The 19,488-nt window shown below is 48.7% G+C and overlaps 3 protein-coding genes across 3 annotated transcripts; all 3 read left to right on the plus strand.

Moving 5' to 3' along the window:
* The first annotated feature begins 301 nt into the window (after positions 1 to 301).
* On the plus strand, positions 302 to 742 carry LOC149975826 (histone H3). The gene has a single exon (XM_090206564.1). The coding sequence runs from the start codon at positions 302 to 304 to the stop codon at positions 710 to 712; it is 411 nt and encodes a 136-aa protein (XP_090062690.1). The 3' UTR covers positions 713 to 742.
* A 9,203-nt stretch (positions 743 to 9,945) lies between these two features.
* On the plus strand, positions 9,946 to 11,749 carry LOC118940138 (histone H1). The gene has a single exon (XM_090204274.1). It carries the CDS (start codon positions 10,042 to 10,044, stop codon positions 10,663 to 10,665), a length of 624 nt encoding a protein of 207 aa, XP_090060400.1. The 5' UTR covers positions 9,946 to 10,041; the 3' UTR covers positions 10,666 to 11,749.
* A 384-nt stretch (positions 11,750 to 12,133) lies between these two features.
* On the plus strand, positions 12,134 to 12,613 carry LOC118940435 (histone H3). The gene has a single exon (XM_036949919.2). It carries the CDS (start codon positions 12,173 to 12,175, stop codon positions 12,581 to 12,583), a length of 411 nt encoding a protein of 136 aa, XP_036805814.1. The 5' UTR covers positions 12,134 to 12,172; the 3' UTR covers positions 12,584 to 12,613.
* Positions 12,614 to 19,488: the final 6,875 nt, after the last annotated feature.

Genomic DNA, 19,488 nt, shown 5'->3' on the forward strand with positions numbered 1-19,488 from the left:
ATGAAGGATAACAACTAGTAGGCTAGAATGAGAGCATTATTGCGCGTAAAGTGTAACGTTGCTCGCGGCCCTAACAAAAGACCCAAGCGCGCCTCGGCGAGGGTGGGGGTTGCATTTTGGGGCGGCACGGAGAGGCCGAGCCTCCCGTCCAATGGGCGGCGGAGGAGGCCTCCGCAACGGGCCAATCAGGGCGGTGCGGAGATGGTGACCAATGAGCAGACGCCGCTGCCGGCTTTATAAACTTCACATAGGCATTTTGAGGCTATACTCCGACTGTGAAAGAAGGAAGCTAGCTAGCGCCATGGCCAGAACCAAGCAAACCGCTCGCAAATCCACCGGTGGCAAAGCACCCAGGAAGCAGCTCGCCACCAAGGCTGCGCGCAAGAGCGCCCCGGCCACCGGCGGCGTGAAGAAGCCTCACCGTTACAGGCCCGGCACCGTGGCTCTTAGAGAGATCCGTCGTTACCAGAAGTCCACTGAGCTGCTGATCCGCAAACTGCCTTTCCAGCGCCTGGTGCGAGAAATTGCCCAGGACTTTAAGACCGACCTGCGCTTCCAGAGTTCCGCAGTGATGGCCCTGCAGGAGGCAAGCGAGGCTTACCTGGTCGGCCTGTTCGAGGACACCAACCTGTGCGCCATCCACGCCAAGAGGGTGACCATCATGCCCAAGGACATCCAGCTGGCCCGTCGTATTCGCGGAGAGCGCGCATAAACGATGACCTGATCTCCAAAATCCCCCAAAGGCTCTTTTAAGAGCCACCTCCATATTTCAGTCAAAAAGGCACAATTGTTCCATTTGTACACGCCCCTTTCCCACCGTGTATGTTCCCTGTTCTCGAGTCACTACAGACCGTGGTTCGATTCCAGGCTGTATCACCACCGGCCGTGATTGTAAATAAGAGTTGGTTCTTAACTGACTTGAGTCGTTTCAATAACGCTCTCTATATGTGATTAGATGTATGCCTAGAGTAGAAGAGGGGAAAAATACACTAGCAGTAATGAGTGATAGTAATGATATAGGGCAAAAAGTGTCAAAAATGGTCACTATGTAGCTAAGAACAACTGACTTTGAAAGTCCCATGTTGCAGTGCCGCTGATGAGAGGGGAAAAGTTTACCGTGGAGCACGGAGGCCATCTAGTGGTTAAACGCGGGTACTGTCAGCGTGTGAGCACGTCATAGTGGCTCCCTATTGGTATTTGATCTTCAGGCCAGCGTTTCCCAAACTCGGTCCTCGGGTCCCCAAGTGGGGCACGTTGTGTTTTTTCGATTCCAATTGCTCTTGGAATGTAACATGCTAGAGTCTGTCTATTCCTTTGTGAAAATGGCCATTCAATGATTTCTGGGCCATGTGACATTCCTCGATGGCCCCAAAAATCCATGTTTTGATCCGATCATTACAACGTTAGCTGTGTGCACCCCATAATTCATGCGACTGACTAAGCTATTGAAAGTAAAATGATATATCTCTGTCCGGCGCAAGTGAAAGGTGGTCGAAAAAAATTGTTACCAACGTTGTGGTTGAAGGTACAGGAAATGTTGTAGGCCACCAAATTAGACGTGATATTATTAAGTCGCCCTTCTGTGCTTGTTTGTGTGCGTGCATAGGTAAGTTGTTTCGATATGGTGGAATAAATGGAGAAATGAAAGGAATGTATTTAGTGGGATGAATTCAGTGTGCGATTGAATATTCCAATGCCATACCCATTGATAGGCCTTTAGACTAGATCCGAGATCCCTTAAGAGAAAAGGTATCAGGACAGCAGGAATCAATAGATGTAATCGTCAAGGGCTTGCAAAACAGCTGTTACGAAGCTGCCGGGATGATTGCCCTATTAGTAGTTGACCAATTACAGAATAGCAATCACCAATGCAGGCAGGTACGTGGTGATTGCTGCATTGGCTTCGTAAATAGGCTTCATAGGAACTAAATGGCTCAGCACATGACACCTTCACAGTGCAGAATATTTGATACTATTGACTCCGGTTGAGTAGAGTCGTGTGTCTTTGGCGTGATTTGAAGTCGACTTCTGATGTGGGATTTAGTTCATTTTTCAAAGAAGATTTGCTGACGAATCGAAACCCCTTGACCAAATGATACGACAAAGTAAAGGCCCTAAATACAGGCTGCCAGTTAAATGCAGCAATGACACGGCTAAAGTGTGTCATTGCAGGACAAAAGAGCAGGAATTGTCTGCTGTTGCATCTTCACTCATGAGACAGGTAATAGGGGAGCTCCGTGGTGCTGAAAAGGACAGCGCCCCTGGCCATTTGCCAAGGCCTATTTCCCGTTGGAGGGATTTTTGACATGCTATAGGCACAGTTCAGTACACCCCTCACCCCTATCCTGTAATTGGTCCCAGAATCATCCACTTGATTCCCGACCACCAACCGATTGTCGGGGTGCATTGGTGTAAAATGTGGTCGTCGAGATCAGGTTCTATGGCATCTGTACCTTTTTTTGGAGCTACCTACACCAGTAGGGGAGCTTACAGATAAAGAGTGCACTAGGCTAGAGAGAAAAGTAGCATTCCGTTTTTCATTTTCTCTCTTTTGATACTTGAGAAACATAGATTCACATGACGTCCAAATCTGCAAGAGACAAAAGCAGCAGAAAATCAGCAGGTGAAGAAAAGGGTTAAGTGAATATGATTTAAGAGCAGTCAAATGAAGTAATAGTGACATAGATTGTAAGAAATGAAATGTACCATGTGAACATTGCATTGTGGCTTTAGAAGAGCATGTATTTGTAGATGAATGACAGATTAGGTTTGGTGACAAAGTAACTGTATAATTTGAGGTACTCTACATGAGCATGTGTTTGCCTATTTGATGATCTGTTGTAGTTAATGTTTGATTTTGAGCACATACTTGTTGTGACAATTGCATCAGGTTGAGGGAGAAATGGTCTGTGTGGCCATTGTGAGTGGCACTTCTGATCCAGCAGGTGGTGTTAAGATCCCTCCCTATGTGGCTTTGAATGATGAGCCAGTGTTGGCAAAATGACTTGTGGTCCAGCGGGTGGCGGTGAAATGCCTCCCTATCTATATGACTTGCCCTATTCCTTTGACATTGTTCACTTGATTGGAGATGATTCCGGTCTTCTTCATGAGCACTCCTGCATGTCTTCCTTCCTGTCTTGCCATGTGGGTTCCACGGAGGTGTGTGTTTTTGTTAGATATCACTGGGCACATTCCTAACGTGGAGGTGGTTTGCATAGCTCATGTCATGTGGATATATAAAGTATTGTATTGTAAGGTATGTTAGTCTACGGACGGTCTGACATTGCTCGTCCATATATTGATGTATTCCAATTGCATTTGGGTGTATTGTGTGGAATGTTGGAACATGGTTAGATATTACTTGTTAGACTTGACTGTGCTGTTGGAGCTAGTAACACAAGCATTTCCGACATCTGCTAAACAGGTGTATGTATATCTCTCTAGTCACCCCCAAAACCAATTCTTTCTTTGGCCGCCTCTCCTTCCAGTTCTCTGCTGCCAATGACTGGAACGAACTACAAAAATCTCTGAAACTGGAAACACTTATCTCCCTCACTAGCTTTAAGCACCAACTGTCAGAGCAGCTCACAGATTACTGCACCTGTACATAGCCCACCTATAATTTAGGCCAAACAACTACCTCTTTCCCTACTGTATTTAATGAATTTATTTATTTTGCTCCTTTGCACCCCATTATTTTTATTTCTACTTTGCACATTTCTTCCATTGCAAATGTACCATTCCGGTGTTTTACTTGCTATATTGTATTTACTTTGCCACCATGGCCTTTTTTTGCCTTTACCTCCCTTATCTCACCTCATTTGCTCACATCGTATATAGACTTGTTTATACTGTATTATTGACTGTATGTTTGTTTTACTCCATGTGTAAGTCTGTGTCGTTGTATGTGTCGAAGTGCTTTGCTTTATCTTGGCCAGGTCGCAATTGTAAATGAGAACTTGTTCTCAACTTGCCTACCTGGTTAAATAAAGGTGAAATAAAAAAAAGAATAAACAAATAAATGTGTCTATTTGATTAGGATTAGGACTTTTCCTCTATGTGTCGCACTTCCATTTCCACTTTATGTCCCCGTTAGGGAGCTGTCATTTATGCTGCAGGCTAATTACTACCAATGTCATTGTGGTCCAAGTTCAACTCCTAGCCTATAGGGTGTGGTAACAGGCCCTCTGTTATTTGTTGTTGTACTCTGCATGTGAAGTATCTGCACTGCAGCCTATAGAGGAACTAAGCCCTTGATAATAGGGGAACGTAAGCTGTTGAACACAAACTCCCAGTCCTATGATGTTGCTCTGTGAAGGAGGTTAGCTTTTCAGCATTCAATTCCTGGCAGCCTTCTTCTCCCTGGTTGATTTGTGAATGTGAGTGATTCGAGAATGTTTGGCTTGGGTATCCAAGGTGTTTGAGATTGTTGAGGACCAGTGTTCCGAGGGGCTGACTGTGACATCATAAAGCGGAATGTAGTTAGCGTGCTGTTTGAGGGATTCCAATTCAGTCCGTTGCGGCCTTCCAGGCAGTGCAGTTGTGCTTCAAGTGTGCTCTCTGTGTGATGACTTGTTGTGCCTACACGGAGTACAGCTACGAACGGACGTGGCATTTGGGGTAAGCCTAAGCCTTTTCGTAACCTTAACCTATTTCTTCTAACTTGCTATGACAAAGTGCTTTGATGACACTAGTTGCATCCCAGCTAGTTGAACGCTTGTCAGTCGTTCTCCTAAAAGGCAACCTCTGTTGCTCGATGTACTAAACCGAGGGCCGGCAGCCACTAAGTACATGTAAGAGACAATTGTGGCAACAATAAGTTGTAAGATGATACCTAGTCACATCTGAGATGTGAATCAACTGCACCGATTGGTCAATCGCCAGTATGTGCCCTTGGGCCTCATTTGTCCCCTTTGAAATGACCTGTTGAGATCATTCAATGCAACATCTGAGGCTCTCTGGCCTATAAAGGATCCACCTCATACCACTATTTCCGTAATATAAGGCTATGTTATTGTTTTTTGAAAAAAGTACCATACAATATTTGCACATCCCTATCACCTCTGTACGCATAGGAAAATGATCCCTTTATTGTGTGTGTGTTGGGTGGGTGTCTGAGGAATGTTTTACTGCATTTCAGCTTGCAGAGGTATCACCACCCGTCCCATGGCCACCTGGATCATGTCTAGGGAAGAAAAAGAAGAATGACGTTATTACATGGCCTTCAAGAGCTACATGACTGCTGAGGTGACATTACGGACCCCTTAGGATTTGTGGCATTCCTTGTGTATTTGTTTCCCGTTTGTGCCACTTCGTTTCTCCTTTGTACTTGTGACACTATTTGAGGTTTTTAACGCCTATCTCTATTAGGTGTGACTGGCAACTGCAGTGGGTTGAATCCTACTAGTTCAGTGTTTCCCAACTCCAGGCAGGGGTAGAGTAGGCATTTTTGTTGAAGCCCTGGAGAGGCACAGCTGATTGAAAGAGTTGAATCAGGCGCAACAACAACAACAACAACAAGAACAACACCAATCAATGTGAAGAGTGGGACATCACAGTTGGGCCTTGTGTTCAACATAGCTCAGTATTTGAGTGTGTTTCCCGCGCATGCAAGTAGCTTTGATTTCTTCTTCCTCCATAGTTCCCTAGAACGAACGCCCTCCCCTTTGCAGCAGAGGCCAGGCAAAAGCGCGCGCTTTCTGTGCCACTGGCTTCAATCAGGTCCACCAAACGCAGATAATAAGAGCACCGAGCACCGAAAATTACGTCATTAATTCACTTGAACTCAGCTAGTGAACACACGATGTCTGGAAGAGGTAAAGGCGGCAAGGGACTCGGAAAAGGAGGCGCCAAGCGTCACCGTAAGGTTCTCCGCGATAACATCCAGGGAATCACCAAGCCCGCCATTCGCCGTCTGGCTCGCCGTGGCGGCGTGAAGCGTATCTCCGGGCTGATCTACGAGGAGACCCGCGGTGTCCTGAAGGTGTTCCTTGAGAACGTGATCCGTGACGCCGTCACCTACACCGAGCACGCCAAGAGGAAGACCGTTACGGCCATGGACGTGGTCTACGCTCTGAAACGCCAGGGACGCACCCTGTACGGTTTCGGCGGTTAAACGCACTCTTCTCGGAACGTCAACATCCCGACTTGAACCCAAAGGCTCTTTTAAGAGCCACCCACATCCGCTTCAAAAGGGTCAAATCCATTATCGTAGGAAACCATGAGCCACTCTTGAGTGGACAGGGAGGGAGTATTCGTGACAGGAGGCTATGTTCAGTGCAGGCTTTGCGTACAGTCGTATTAAACCATGAGCCACTCTTGAGTGGACAGGGAGGGAGTATTCGTGACAGGAGGCTATGTTCAGTGCAGGCTTTGCGTACAGTCGTATTAAACCATGAGCCACTCTTGAGTGGACAGGGAGGGAGTATTCGTGACAGGAGGCTATGTTCAGTGCAGGCTTTGCGTACAGTCGTATTACTGAGGCACCACGGCTGGGAAATCCCCACCAAGTACCAAAAAGGGGGGCCTTATTTCTAGCCATTGTAGGACTTTTTTGGAAACACACCATTCCCCACCAGTGACAGAGCATAGGCTATGGTCTTTGTTAGGGAAGCAAGCCTCTGAGTGGAAGGCTCTTATGCGCGCTCAGCTCCACTGGGCAAATGGCAGGGGCGCCTATGAGAAAGCAGGGGTGTGTCCACGGCCGGCGAATTAGCTTAGCTTCGTCTTCATAAGAGGGAAAGGGCTCTCCACCCCCTCATTCGTTTGTGAGAAGCAGCGAGACATCAGCATCATGCCCGAGCCAGCAAAGTCCGCGCCCAAGAAGGGCTCCAAGAAAGCCGTCACCAAGACCGCAGGGAAAGGCGGCAAGAAACGCCGAAAGTCGAGGAAGGAGAGCTACGCCATTTACGTGTACAAAGTCCTGAAGCAGGTCCACCCCGATACCGGCATCTCCTCCAAGGCCATGGGAATCATGAACTCGTTCGTGAACGACATCTTCGAGCGTATCGCCGGAGAGTCGTCTCGCCTGGCCCACTACAACAAGCGTTCCACCATCACCTCCAGGGAGATCCAGACCGCAGTGCGCCTGCTGCTCCCCGGAGAGCTGGCCAAGCACGCAGTGTCCGAGGGCACCAAGGCCGTGACCAAGTACACCAGCTCCAAGTAAACAGCCCATTTGGAGTGCTGTAGTAACCCAAAGGCTCTTTTAAGAGCCACCCAACCTGTCAGTGAAAAAAGCAAATCCATATGTGTGTGTGTGTGGAGGACATGTCAAAAAGGGGGGAGAGGGAATAAATGATGCTGACATGAACAGGGTAGGAATGTGTGCATGGTAGTATAACACAGTGAGTGGGATTCCACTCGTGCTCCGATGACTGGAGCCTGTGTAACAGTATAACTTTAGGCCGAACCAGGGACCCTCTGCACACATCATCAACAACAGTCTCAGAGCAAGTGACGTCACCGATTGAAACTAGCCGTTTCACATCCCTTACACACACCTGTACAAGAGGGAGGAGGAGAGAGAAGAAGAGGCTCCAAATCTCTCTCTCTCTAGGCCTATATCAGGGCGGACAAGCACATGGGGCGCCAGCCTCCATAGCGCCGGCCGCACAGCCAGACACCAAGACCCACAGACACAAAGACCGGCACGAGTGAGTCACGCTGCGGAGTCAAGCGAGGAAGGACTGCGAGAAGGCCACAAGCCTATCTCTCTCTCTCTCTCTCTCTCTCTCTCTCTGACACGCTTTTGAAAGAGACACACAGACAGAGAGAGAGACTACCTAGCACAAGAAAACACACAGGCTCCAAATCCAACTAATAAACTCATACTAATAAAACATCACACACACACACACACACACAGTGCAAGTAATACACAGTGCGAGGAATACCTATGTGAGAATGCTGTTCATCGACTACAGCTCGGCATTCAACACCATAGTACCCTCCAAGCTCGTCATCAAGCTCGAGACCCTGGGTCTCGACCCCGCCCTGTGCAACTGGGTACTGGACTTCCTGACGGGCCGCCCCCAGGTGGTGAGGGTAGGCAACAACATCTCCTCCCCGCTGATCCTCAACACTGGGGCCCCACAAGGTTGCGTTCTGAGCCCTCTCCTGTACTCCCTGTTCACCCACGACTGCGTGGCCACGCACGCCTCCAACTCAATCATCAAGTTTGCGGACGACACAACAGTGGTAGGCTTGATTACCAACAACGATGAGACGGCCTACAGGGAGGAGGTGAGGGCCCTCGGAGTGTGGTGTCAGGAAAACAACCTCACACTCAACGTCAACAAAACTAAGGAGATGATTGTGGACTTCAGGAAACAGCAGAGGGAACACCCCCCTATCCACATCGATGGAACAGTAGTGGAGAGGGTAGCAAGTTTTAAGTTCCTCGGCATACACATCACAGACAAACTGAATTGGTCCACTCACACAGTCAGCATCGTGAAGAAGGCGCAGCAGCGCCTCTTCAACCTCAGGAGGCTGAAGAAATTCGGCTTGTCACCAAAAGCACTCACAAACTTCTACAGATGCACAATCGAGAGCATCCTGGCGGGCTGTATCACCGCCTGGTATGGCAACTGCACCGCCCTCAACCGTAAGGCTCTCCAGAGGGTAGTGAGGTCTGCACAACGCATCACCGGGGGCAAACTACCTGCCCTCCAGGACACCTACACCACCCGATGTCACAGGAAGGCCATAAAGATCATCAAGGACATCAACCACCCGAGCCACTGCCTGTTCACCCCGCTATCATCCAGAAGGCGAGGTCAGTACAGGTGCATCAAAGCTGGGACCGAGAGACTGAAAAACAGCTTCTATCTCAAGGCCATCAGACTGTTAAACAGCCACCACTAACACTGAGTGGCTGCTGCCAACACACTGACACTGACTCAACTCCAGCCACTTTAATAATGGGAATTGATGGGAAATGATGTAAATATATCACTAGCCACTTTAAACAATGCTACCTTATATAAATGTTACTTACCCTACATTATTCATCTCATACGCATACGTATATACTGTACTCTATATCATCGACGGTATCCTTATGTAATACATGTATCACTAGCCACTTTATACTATACTATGCCACTTTGTTTACATACTCATCTCATTGTACATACTGTACCCGATACCATCTACTGTATCTTGCCTATGCTGCTCTGTACCATCACTCATTCATATATCCTTATGTACATATTCTTTATCCCCTTACACTGTGTACAAGACAGTAGTTTTGGAATTGTTAGTTAGATTACTTGTTATTACTGCATTGTCGGAACTAGAAGCACAAGCATTTCGCTACACTCGCATTAACATCTGCTAACCATGTGTATGTGACAAATAAAATTTGATTTGATTTGATTTAAGCATGTCGTTGGACAGTGTATTATTTCGTTTGCCTCCTGGACACATGACGAATACAACGTGAAACTAGTCTCAGCCAGGCCTCACAAGTGCATGTGTTTTAAGGTCCCCAAAAGAGCTCTCCTTTAAAACACCAAGGAGCACATCAGGGGACGCCAAACCATTTGATTCCCTTGCCAGACATCTCGGCTCACTCCACAATCAATGGTGCTCGCAATCGGATGCACTTTTAGGCCATTTAGGAGACAAATAGCACAGGAAAAGCAGTGCGCACCGCTCCACCCGACAGTCGAACGGTGAGGTTTTGAGCGAGTCGCAGCAAAATGCACGGGGCTTCTGCAGCCCACATGACTTTATTCTGAACGGACACAAGTCTGCTCGCTGGGCCGTTCGCTTTTGGGCCAAAAACACGGCTCCGTCGGTGACTTTTGGCCCGATATTGGCGACCAGAAAACACAAGTGAAAGAGCATTTGGCCAGCCCGGAGAAGCCGAGCTGGGTGGCTTGAGTCTACATGGTTCTCATGTCGCGTTTAAGGCCAGCCCCCTGCACGGTGTGGAGCTTCAATAGCGCAGAGCAGCGTCTACAGCAAAGTACTCCTCCTCACAGACTACCGTAGTGTTGTAAGTGTGTGTGTTTACCGGACCGAACGACAGACATGGCAGAAGTCGCACCAGCACCCGCCGCCGCCGCGCCGGCCAAGGCACCCAAGAAGAAGGCAGCAGCCAAGCCCAAGAAAGCGGGACCCAGCGTAGGCGAGCTCATCGTCAAGGCGGTGTCCGCCTCCAAGGAGAGGAGCGGCGTGTCCCTGGCCGCGCTCAAGAAGTCTCTGGCGGCAGGCGGCTACGACGTGGAGAAGAACAACTCCCGTGTCAAGATCGCCGTCAAGAGCCTCGTCACCAAGGGCACCCTGGTCCAGACCAAGGGCACCGGTGCTTCCGGCTCCTTCAAGCTCAACAAGAAGGCCGTCGAGGCAAAGAAGCCCGCCAAGAAAGCCGCAGCCCCCAAAGCTAAGAAGGTGGCCGCCAAGAAGCCCGCCGCCGCCAAGAAGCCCAAGAAGGTAGCAGCCAAGAAGGCCGTGGCCGCAAAGAAGTCCCCCAAGAAGGCCAAGAAGCCCGCTACACCCAAAAAGGCAGCCAAGAGCCCAAAGAAGGTGAAGAAGCCCGCCGCAGCGGCCAAGAAAGCGGCCAAGAGCCCCAAGAAGGCTACCAAGGCAGCGAAGCCCAAAGCCGCCAAGCCCAAGGCGGCCAAGGCCAAGAAGGCAGCCCCCAAGAAGAAGTAAACCTATTACAAACAGTGTTCTTTCTACTCGACACATGTTGTTACCACAAAAGGCTCTTTTAAGAGCCACCCACCTCTTTCCATAAAAGCGCATGTCATTCCATTCCACCTACCTACCCGTGGTGCAAAAGAAATGAAATGAATGACTTTTACGCACCACATTTTCGAGTGGCTAAATGGCTTTACATTTGTCACTCAAGAGTGCAGCACCCTCACCAGTCAACATTGTTGTGATGTGTTAGAATTGGCATGTCACATTGATCCTGATAATAAGAAGCATACATACTATAGTGGGTTGGACAGCAGCCATTGGTATTATGAGCCACTCTCGAATTGATTGATACATGTTTCAGTGATTTGAGTAGTCACTTTGGCGCTCCCGCCAACGTGAAAAAGTCACAAAAGTCGGAGGGAAACAGAGTAGCCTAGCCCTCGTCACTCTGCTGCCTGCCTGCCTGCGGGTGGGTGGGGGCGGGCTTAGGGCTGACTGCCTGTCTGTCTGTCCCTCCCTCACTCCAATTGGATAAGGCCACACCGGTCCGGTGGCCAATCGATGGCTTTTGTGGCGAGGTATAAGTAAGGCTCTCGAGGTGGCCAGCGGCTCATTCAGACTTTCTGTGACATACTGAAGCTACCAATATGAGCGGAAGAGGCAAAACCGGAGGCAAGGCCAGGGCGAAGGCAAAGACACGTTCATCCCGTGCCGGGCTCCAGTTCCCCGTGGGCCGTGTGCACAGGCTGCTGCGTAAAGGCAACTACGCCGAGCGTGTGGGCGCTGGCGCACCAGTGTACCTGGCCGCAGTGCTCGAGTACCTGACTGCTGAGATCCTGGAGTTGGCCGGAAACGCTGCCCGTGACAACAAGAAGACTCGTATCATCCCCCGTCACCTGCAGCTGGCAGTCCGTAACGACGAGGAGCTGAACAAACTGCTTGGCGGCGTGACCATCGCTCAGGGTGGTGTTCTGCCCAACATCCAGGCAGTGCTGCTCCCCAAGAAGACTGAGAAGGCCGTCAAAGCCAAGTAAAATCGCTGGTGCGGCTGCAACTTGACTACTCAACCCCCAAAGGCTCTTTTAAGAGCCAACCACCTAGCTCAACAAAAGCGCAAAGTGTCCGTTCTATGCCTGGCCAACTATTTGGCGTGTTTGTTAGATACACACACACACATATACACGGCACCGTATCAAGTGCCCACATGAGGCCTAAATGAAGGATAACAACTAGTAGGCTAGAATGAGAGCATTATTGCGCGTAAAGTGTAACGTTGCTCGCGGCCCTAACAAAAGACCCAAGCGCGCCTCGGCGAGGGTGGGGGTTGCATTTTGGGGCGGCACGGAGAGGCCGAGCCTCCCGTCCAATGGGCGGCGGAGGAGGCCTCCGCAACGGGCCAATCAGGGCGGTGCGGAGATGGTGACCAATGAGCAGACGCCGCTGCCGGCTTTATAAACTTCACATAGGCATTTTGAGGCTATACTCCGACTGTGAAAGAAGGAAGCTAGCTAGCGCCATGGCCAGAACCAAGCAAACCGCTCGCAAATCCACCGGTGGCAAAGCACCCAGGAAGCAGCTCGCCACCAAGGCTGCGCGCAAGAGCGCCCCGGCCACCGGCGGCGTGAAGAAGCCTCACCGTTACAGGCCCGGCACCGTGGCTCTTAGAGAGATCCGTCGTTACCAGAAGTCCACTGAGCTGCTGATCCGCAAACTGCCTTTCCAGCGCCTGGTGCGAGAAATTGCCCAGGACTTTAAGACCGACCTGCGCTTCCAGAGTTCCGCAGTGATGGCCCTGCAGGAGGCAAGCGAGGCTTACCTGGTCGGCCTGTTCGAGGACACCAACCTGTGCGCCATCCACGCCAAGAGGGTGACCATCATGCCCAAGGACATCCAGCTGGCCCGTCGTATTCGCGGAGAGCGCGCATAAACGATGACCTGATCTCCAAAATCCCCCAAAGGCTCTTTTAAGAGCCACCTCCATATTTCAGTCAAAAAGGCACAATTGTTCCATTTGTACACGCCCCTTTCCCACCGTGTATGTTCCCTGTTCTCGAGTCACTACAGACCGTGGTTCGATTCCAGGCTGTATCACCACCGGCCGTGATTGTAAATAAGAGTTGGTTCTTAACTGACTTGAGTCGTTTCAATAACGCTCTCTATATGTGATTAGATGTATGCCTAGAGTAGAAGAGGGGAAAAATACACTAGCAGTAATGAGTGATAGTAATGATATAGGGCAAAAAGTGTCAAAAATGGTCACTATGTAGCTAAGAACAACTGACTTTGAAAGTCCCATGTTGCAGTGCCGCTGATGAGAGGGGAAAAGTTTACCGTGGAGCACGGAGCCCATCTAGTGGTTAAACGCGGGTACTGTCAGCGTGTGAGCACGTCATAGTGGCTCCCTATTGGTATTTGATCTTCAGGCCAGCGTTTCCCAAACTCGGTCCTCGGGTCCCCAAGTGGGGCACGTTGTGTTTTTTCGATTCCAATTGCTCTTGGAATGTAACATGCTAGAGTCTGTCTATTCCTTTGTGAAAATGGCCATTCAATGATTTCTGGGCCATGTGACATTCCTCGATGGCCCCAAAAATCCATGTTTTGATCCGATCATTACAACGTTAGCTGTGTGCACCCCATAATTCATGCGACTGACTAAGCTATTGAAAGTAAAATGATATATCTCTGTCCGGCGCAAGTGAAAGGTGGTCGAAAAAAATTGTTACCAACGTTGTGGTTGAAGGTACAGGAAATGTTGTAGGCCACCAAATTAGACGTGATATTATTAAGTCGCCCTTCTGTGCTTGTTTGTGTGCGTGCATAGGTAAGTTGTTTCGATATGGTGGAATAAATGGAGAAATGAAAGGAATGTATTTAGTGGGATGAATTCAGTGTGCGATTGAATATTCCAATGCCATACCCATTGATAGGCCTTTAGACTAGATCCGAGATCCCTTAAGAGAAAAGGTATCAGGACAGCAGGAATCAATAGATGTAATCGTCAAGGGCTTGCAAAACAGCTGTTACGAAGCTGCCGGGATGATTGCCCTATTAGTAGTTGACCAATTACAGAATAGCAATCACCAATGCAGGCAGGTACGTGGTGATTGCTGCATTGGCTTCGTAAATAGGCTTCATAGGAACTAAATGGCTCAGCACATGACACCTTCACAGTGCAGAATATTTGATACTATTGACTCCGGTTGAGTAGAGTCGTGTGTCTTTGGCGTGATTTGAAGTCGACTTCTGATGTGGGATTTAGTTCATTTTTCAAAGAAGATTTGCTGACGAATCGAAACCCCTTGACCAAATGATACGACAAAGTAAAGGCCCTAAATACAGGCTGCCAGTTAAATGCAGCAATGACACGGCTAAAGTGTGTCATTGCAGGACAAAAGAGCAGGAATTGTCTGCTGTTGCATCTTCACTCATGAGACAGGTAATAGGGGAGCTCCGTGGTGCTGAAAAGGACAGCGCCCCTGGCCATTTGCCAAGGCCTATTTCCCGTTGGAGGGATTTTTGACATGCTATAGGCACAGTTCAGTACACCCCTCACCCCTATCCTGTAATTGGTCCCAGAATCATCCACTTGATTCCCGACCACCAACCGATTGTCGGGGTGCATTGGTGTAAAATGTGGTCGTCGAGATCAGGTTCTATGGCATCTGTACCTTTTTTTGGAGCTACCTACACCAGTAGGGGAGCTTACAGATAAAGAGTGCACTAGGCTAGAGAGAAAAGTAGCATTCCGTTTTTCATTTTCTCTCTTTTGATACTTGAGAAACATAGATTCACATGACGTCCAAATCTGCAAGAGACAAAAGCAGCAGAAAATCAGCAGGTGAAGAAAAGGGTTAAGTGAATATGATTTAAGAGCAGTCAAATGAAGTAATAGTGACATAGATTGTAAGAAATGAAATGTACCATGTGAACATTGCATTGTGGCTTTAGAAGAGCATGTATTTGTAGATGAATGACAGATTAGGTTTGGTGACAAAGTAACTGTATAATTTGAGGTACTCTACATGAGCATGTGTTTGCCTATTTGATGATCTGTTGTAGTTAATGTTTGATTTTGAGCACATACTTGTTGTGACAATTGCATCAGGTTGAGGGAGAAATGGTCTGTGTGGCCATTGTGAGTGGCACTTCTGATCCAGCAGGTGGTGTTAAGATCCCTCCCTATGTGGCTTTGAATGATGAGCCAGTGTTGGCAAAATGACTTGTGGTCCAGCGGGTGGCGGTGAAATGCCTCCCTATCTATATGACTTGCCCTATTCCTTTGACATTGTTCACTTGATTGGAGATGATTCCGGTCTTCTTCATGAGCACTCCTGCATGTCTTCCTTCCTGTCTTGCCATGTGGGTTCCACGGAGTTGTGTGTTTTTGTTAGATATCACTGGGCACATTCCTAACGTGGAGGTGGTTTGCATAGCTCATGTCATGTGGATATATAAAGTATTGTATTGTAAGGTATGTTAGTCTACGGACGGTCTGACATTGCTCGTCCATATATTGATGTATTCCAATTGCATTTGGGTGTATTGTGTGGAATGTTGGAACATGGTTAGATATTACTTGTTAGACTTGACTGTGCTGTTGGAGCTAGTAACACAAGCATTTCCGACATCTGCTAAACAGGTGTATGTATATCTCTCTAGTCACCCCCAAAACCAATTCTTTCTTTGGCCGCCTCTCCTTCCAGTTCTCTGCTGCCAATGACTGGAACGAACTACAAAAATCTCTGAAACTGGAAACACTTATCTCCCTCACTAGCTTTAAGCACCAACTGTCAGAGCAGCTCACAGATTACTGCACCTGTACATAGCCCACCTATAATTTAGGCCAAACAACTACCTCTTTCCCTACTGTATTTAATGAATTTATTTATTTTGCTCCTTTGCACCCCATTATTTTTATTTCTACTTTGCACATTTCTTCCATTGCAAATGTACCATTCCGGTGTTTTACTTGCTATATTGTATTTACTTTGCCACCATGGCCTTTTTTTGCCTTTACCTCCCTTATCTCACCTCATTTGCTCACATCGTATATAGACTTGTTTATACTGTATTATTGACTGTATGTTTGTTTTACTCCATGTGTAAGTCTGTGTCGTTGTATGTGTCGAAGTGCTTTGCTTTATCTTGGCCAGGTCGCAATTGTAAATGAGAACTTGTTCTCAACTTGCCTACCTGGTTAAATAAAGGTGAAATAAAAAAAAGAATAAACAAATAAATGTGTCTATTTGATTAGGATTAGGACTTTTCCTCTATGTGTCGCACTTCCATTTCCACTTTATGTCCCCGTTAGGGAGCTGTCATTTATGCTGCAGGCTAATTACTACCAATGTCATTGTGGTCCAAGTTCAACTCCTAGCCTATAGGGTGTGGTAACAGGCCCTCTGTTATTTGTTGTTGTACTCTGCATGTGAAGTATCTGCACTGCAGCCTATAGAGGAACTAAGCCCTTGATAATAGGGGAACGTAAGCTGTTGAACACAAACTCCCAGTCCTATGATGTTGCTCTGTGAAGGAGGTTAGCTTTTCAGCATTCAATTCCTGGCAGCCTTCTTCTCCCTGGTTGATTTGTGAATGTGAGTGATTCGAGAATGTTTGGCTTGGGTATCCAAGGTGTTTGAGATTGTTGAGGACCAGTGTTCCGAGGGGCTGACTGTGACATCATAAAGCGGAATGTAGTTAGCGTGCTGTTTGAGGGATTCCAATTCAGTCCGTTGCGGCCTTCCAGGCAGTGCAGTTGTGCTTCAAGTGTGCTCTCTGTGTGATGACTTGTTGTGCCTACACGGAGTACAGCTACGAACGGACGTGGCATTTGGGGTAAGCCTAAGCCTTTTCGTAACCTTAACCTATTTCTTCTAACTTGCTATGACAAAGTGCTTTGATGACACTAGTTGCATCCCAGCTAGTTGAACGCTTGTCAGTCGTTCTCCTAAAAGGCAACCTCTGTTGCTCGATGTACTAAACCGAGGGCCGGCAGCCACTAAGTACATGTAAGAGACAATTGTGGCAACAATAAGTTGTAAGATGATACCTAGTCACATCTGAGATGTGAATCAACTGCACCGATTGGTCAATCGCCAGTATGTGCCCTTGGGCCTCATTTGTCCCCTTTGAAATGACCTGTTGAGATCATTCAATGCAACATCTGAGGCTCTCTGGCCTATAAAGGATCCACCTCATACCACTATTTCCGTAATATAAGGCTATGTTATTGTTTTTTGAAAAAAGTACCATACAATATTTGCACATCCCTATCACCTCTGTACGCATAGGAAAATGATCCCTTTATTGTGTGTGTGTTGGGTGGGTGTCTGAGGAATGTTTTACTGCATTTCAGCTTGCAGAGGTATCACCACCCGTCCCATGGCCACCTGGATCATGTCTAGGGAAGAAAAAGAAGAATGACGTTATTACATGGCCTTCAAGAGCTACATGACTGCTGAGGTGACATTACGGACCCCTTAGGATTTGTGGCATTCCTTGTGTATTTGTTTCCCGTTTGTGCCACTTCGTTTCTCCTTTGTACTTGTGACACTATTTGAGGTTTTTAACGCCTATCTCTATTAGGTGTGACTGGCAACTGCAGTGGGTTGAATCCTACTAGTTCAGTGTTTCCCAACTCCAGGCAGGGGTAGAGTAGGCATTTTTGTTGAAGCCCTGGAGAGGCACAGCTGATTGAAAGAGTTGAATCAGGCGCAACAACAACAACAACAACAAGAACAACACCAATCAATGTGAAGAGTGGGACATCACAGTTGGGCCTTGTGTTCAACATAGCTCAGTATTTGAGTGTGTTTCCCGCGCATGCAAGTAGCTTTGATTTCTTCTTCCTCCATAGTTCCCTAGAACGAACGCCCTCCCCTTTGCAGCAGAGGCCAGGCAAAAGCGCGCGCTTTCTGTGCCACTGGCTTCAATCAGGTCCACCAAACGCAGATAATAAGAGCACCGAGCACCGAAAATTACGTCATTAATTCACTTGAACTCAGCTAGTGAACACACGATGTCTGGAAGAGGTAAAGGCGGCAAGGGACTCGGAAAAGGAGGCGCCAAGCGTCACCGTAAGGTTCTCCGCGATAACATCCAGGGAATCACCAAGCCCGCCATTCGCCGTCTGGCTCGCCGTGGCGGCGTGAAGCGTATCTCCGGGCTGATCTACGAGGAGACCCGCGGTGTCCTGAAGGTGTTCCTTGAGAACGTGATCCGTGACGCCGTCACCTACACCGAGCACGCCAAGAGGAAGACCGTTACGGCCATGGACGTGGTCTACGCTCTGAAACGCCAGGGACGCACCCTGTACGGTTTCGGCGGTTAAACGCACTCTTCTCGGAACGTCAACATCCCGACTTGAACCCAAAGGCTCTTTTAAGAGCCACCCACATCCGCTTCAAAAGGGTCAAATCCATTATCGTAGGAAACCATGAGCCACTCTTGAGTGGACAGGGAGGGAGTATTCGTGACAGGAGGCTATGTTCAGTGCAGGCTTTGCGTACAGTCGTATTAAACCATGAGCCACTCTTGAGTGGACAGGGAGGGAGTATTCGTGACAGGAGGCTATGTTCAGTGCAGGCTTTGCGTACAGTCGTATTACTGAGGCACCACGGCTGGGAAATCCCCACCAAGTACCAAAAAGGGGGGCCTTATTTCTAGCCATTGTAGGACTTTTTTGGAAACACACCATTCCCCACCAGTGACAGAGCATAGGCTATGGTCTTTGTTAGGGAAGCAAGCCTCTGAGTGGAAGGCTCTTATGCGCGCTCAGCTCCACTGGGCAAATGGCAGGGGCGCCTATGAGAAAGCAGGGGTGTGTCCACGGCCGGCGAATTAGCTTAGCTTCGTCTTCATAAGAGGGAAAGGGCTCTCCACCCCCTCATTCGTTTGTGAGAAGCAGCGAGACATCAGCATCATGCCCGAGCCAGCAAAGTCCGCGCCCAAGAAGGGCTCCAAGAAAGCCGTCACCAAGACCGCAGGGAAAGGCGGCAAGAAACGCCGAAAGTCGAGGAAGGAGAGCTACGCCATTTACGTGTACAAAGTCCTGAAGCAGGTCCACCCCGATACCGGCATCTCCTCCAAGGCCATGGGAATCATGAACTCGTTCGTGAACGACATCTTCGAGCGTATCGCCGGAGAGTCGTCTCGCCTGGCCCACTACAACAAGCGTTCCACCATCACCTCCAGGGAGATCCAGACCGCAGTGCGCCTGCTGCTCCCCGGAGAGCTGGCCAAGCACGCAGTGTCCGAGGGCACCAAGGCCGTGACCAAGTACACCAGCTCCAAGTAAACAGCCCATTTGGAGTGCTGTAGTAACCCAAAGGCTCTTTTAAGAGCCACCCAACCTGTCAGTGAAAAAAGCAAATCCATATGTGTGTGTGTGTGGAGGACATGTCAAAAAGGGGGGAGAGGGAATAAATGATGCTGACATGAACAGGGTAGGAATGTGTGCATGGTAGTATAACACAGTGAGTGGGATTCCACTCGTGCTCCGATGACTGGAGCCTGTGTAACAGTATAACTTTAGGCCGAACCAGGGACCCTCTGCACACATCATCAACAACAGTCTCAGAGCAAGTGACGTCACCGATTGAAACTAGCCGTTTCACATCCCTTACACACACCTGTACAAGAGGGAGGAGGAGAGAGAAGAAGAGGCTCCAAATCTCTCTCTCTCTAGGCCTATATCAGGGCGGACAAGCACATGGGGCGCCAGCCTCCATAGCGCCGGCCGCACAGCCAGACACCAAGACCCACAGACACAAAGACCGGCACGAGTGAGTCACGCTGCGGAGTCAAGCGAGGAAGGACTGCGAGAAGGCCACA

The sequence above is a fragment of the Oncorhynchus mykiss genome, chromosome 17 (assembly GCF_057628025.1).
Source record: "Oncorhynchus mykiss isolate SJ-2025 chromosome 17, ASM5762802v1, whole genome shotgun sequence".
Lineage (NCBI taxonomy): Eukaryota > Metazoa > Chordata > Actinopteri > Salmoniformes > Salmonidae > Oncorhynchus > Oncorhynchus mykiss.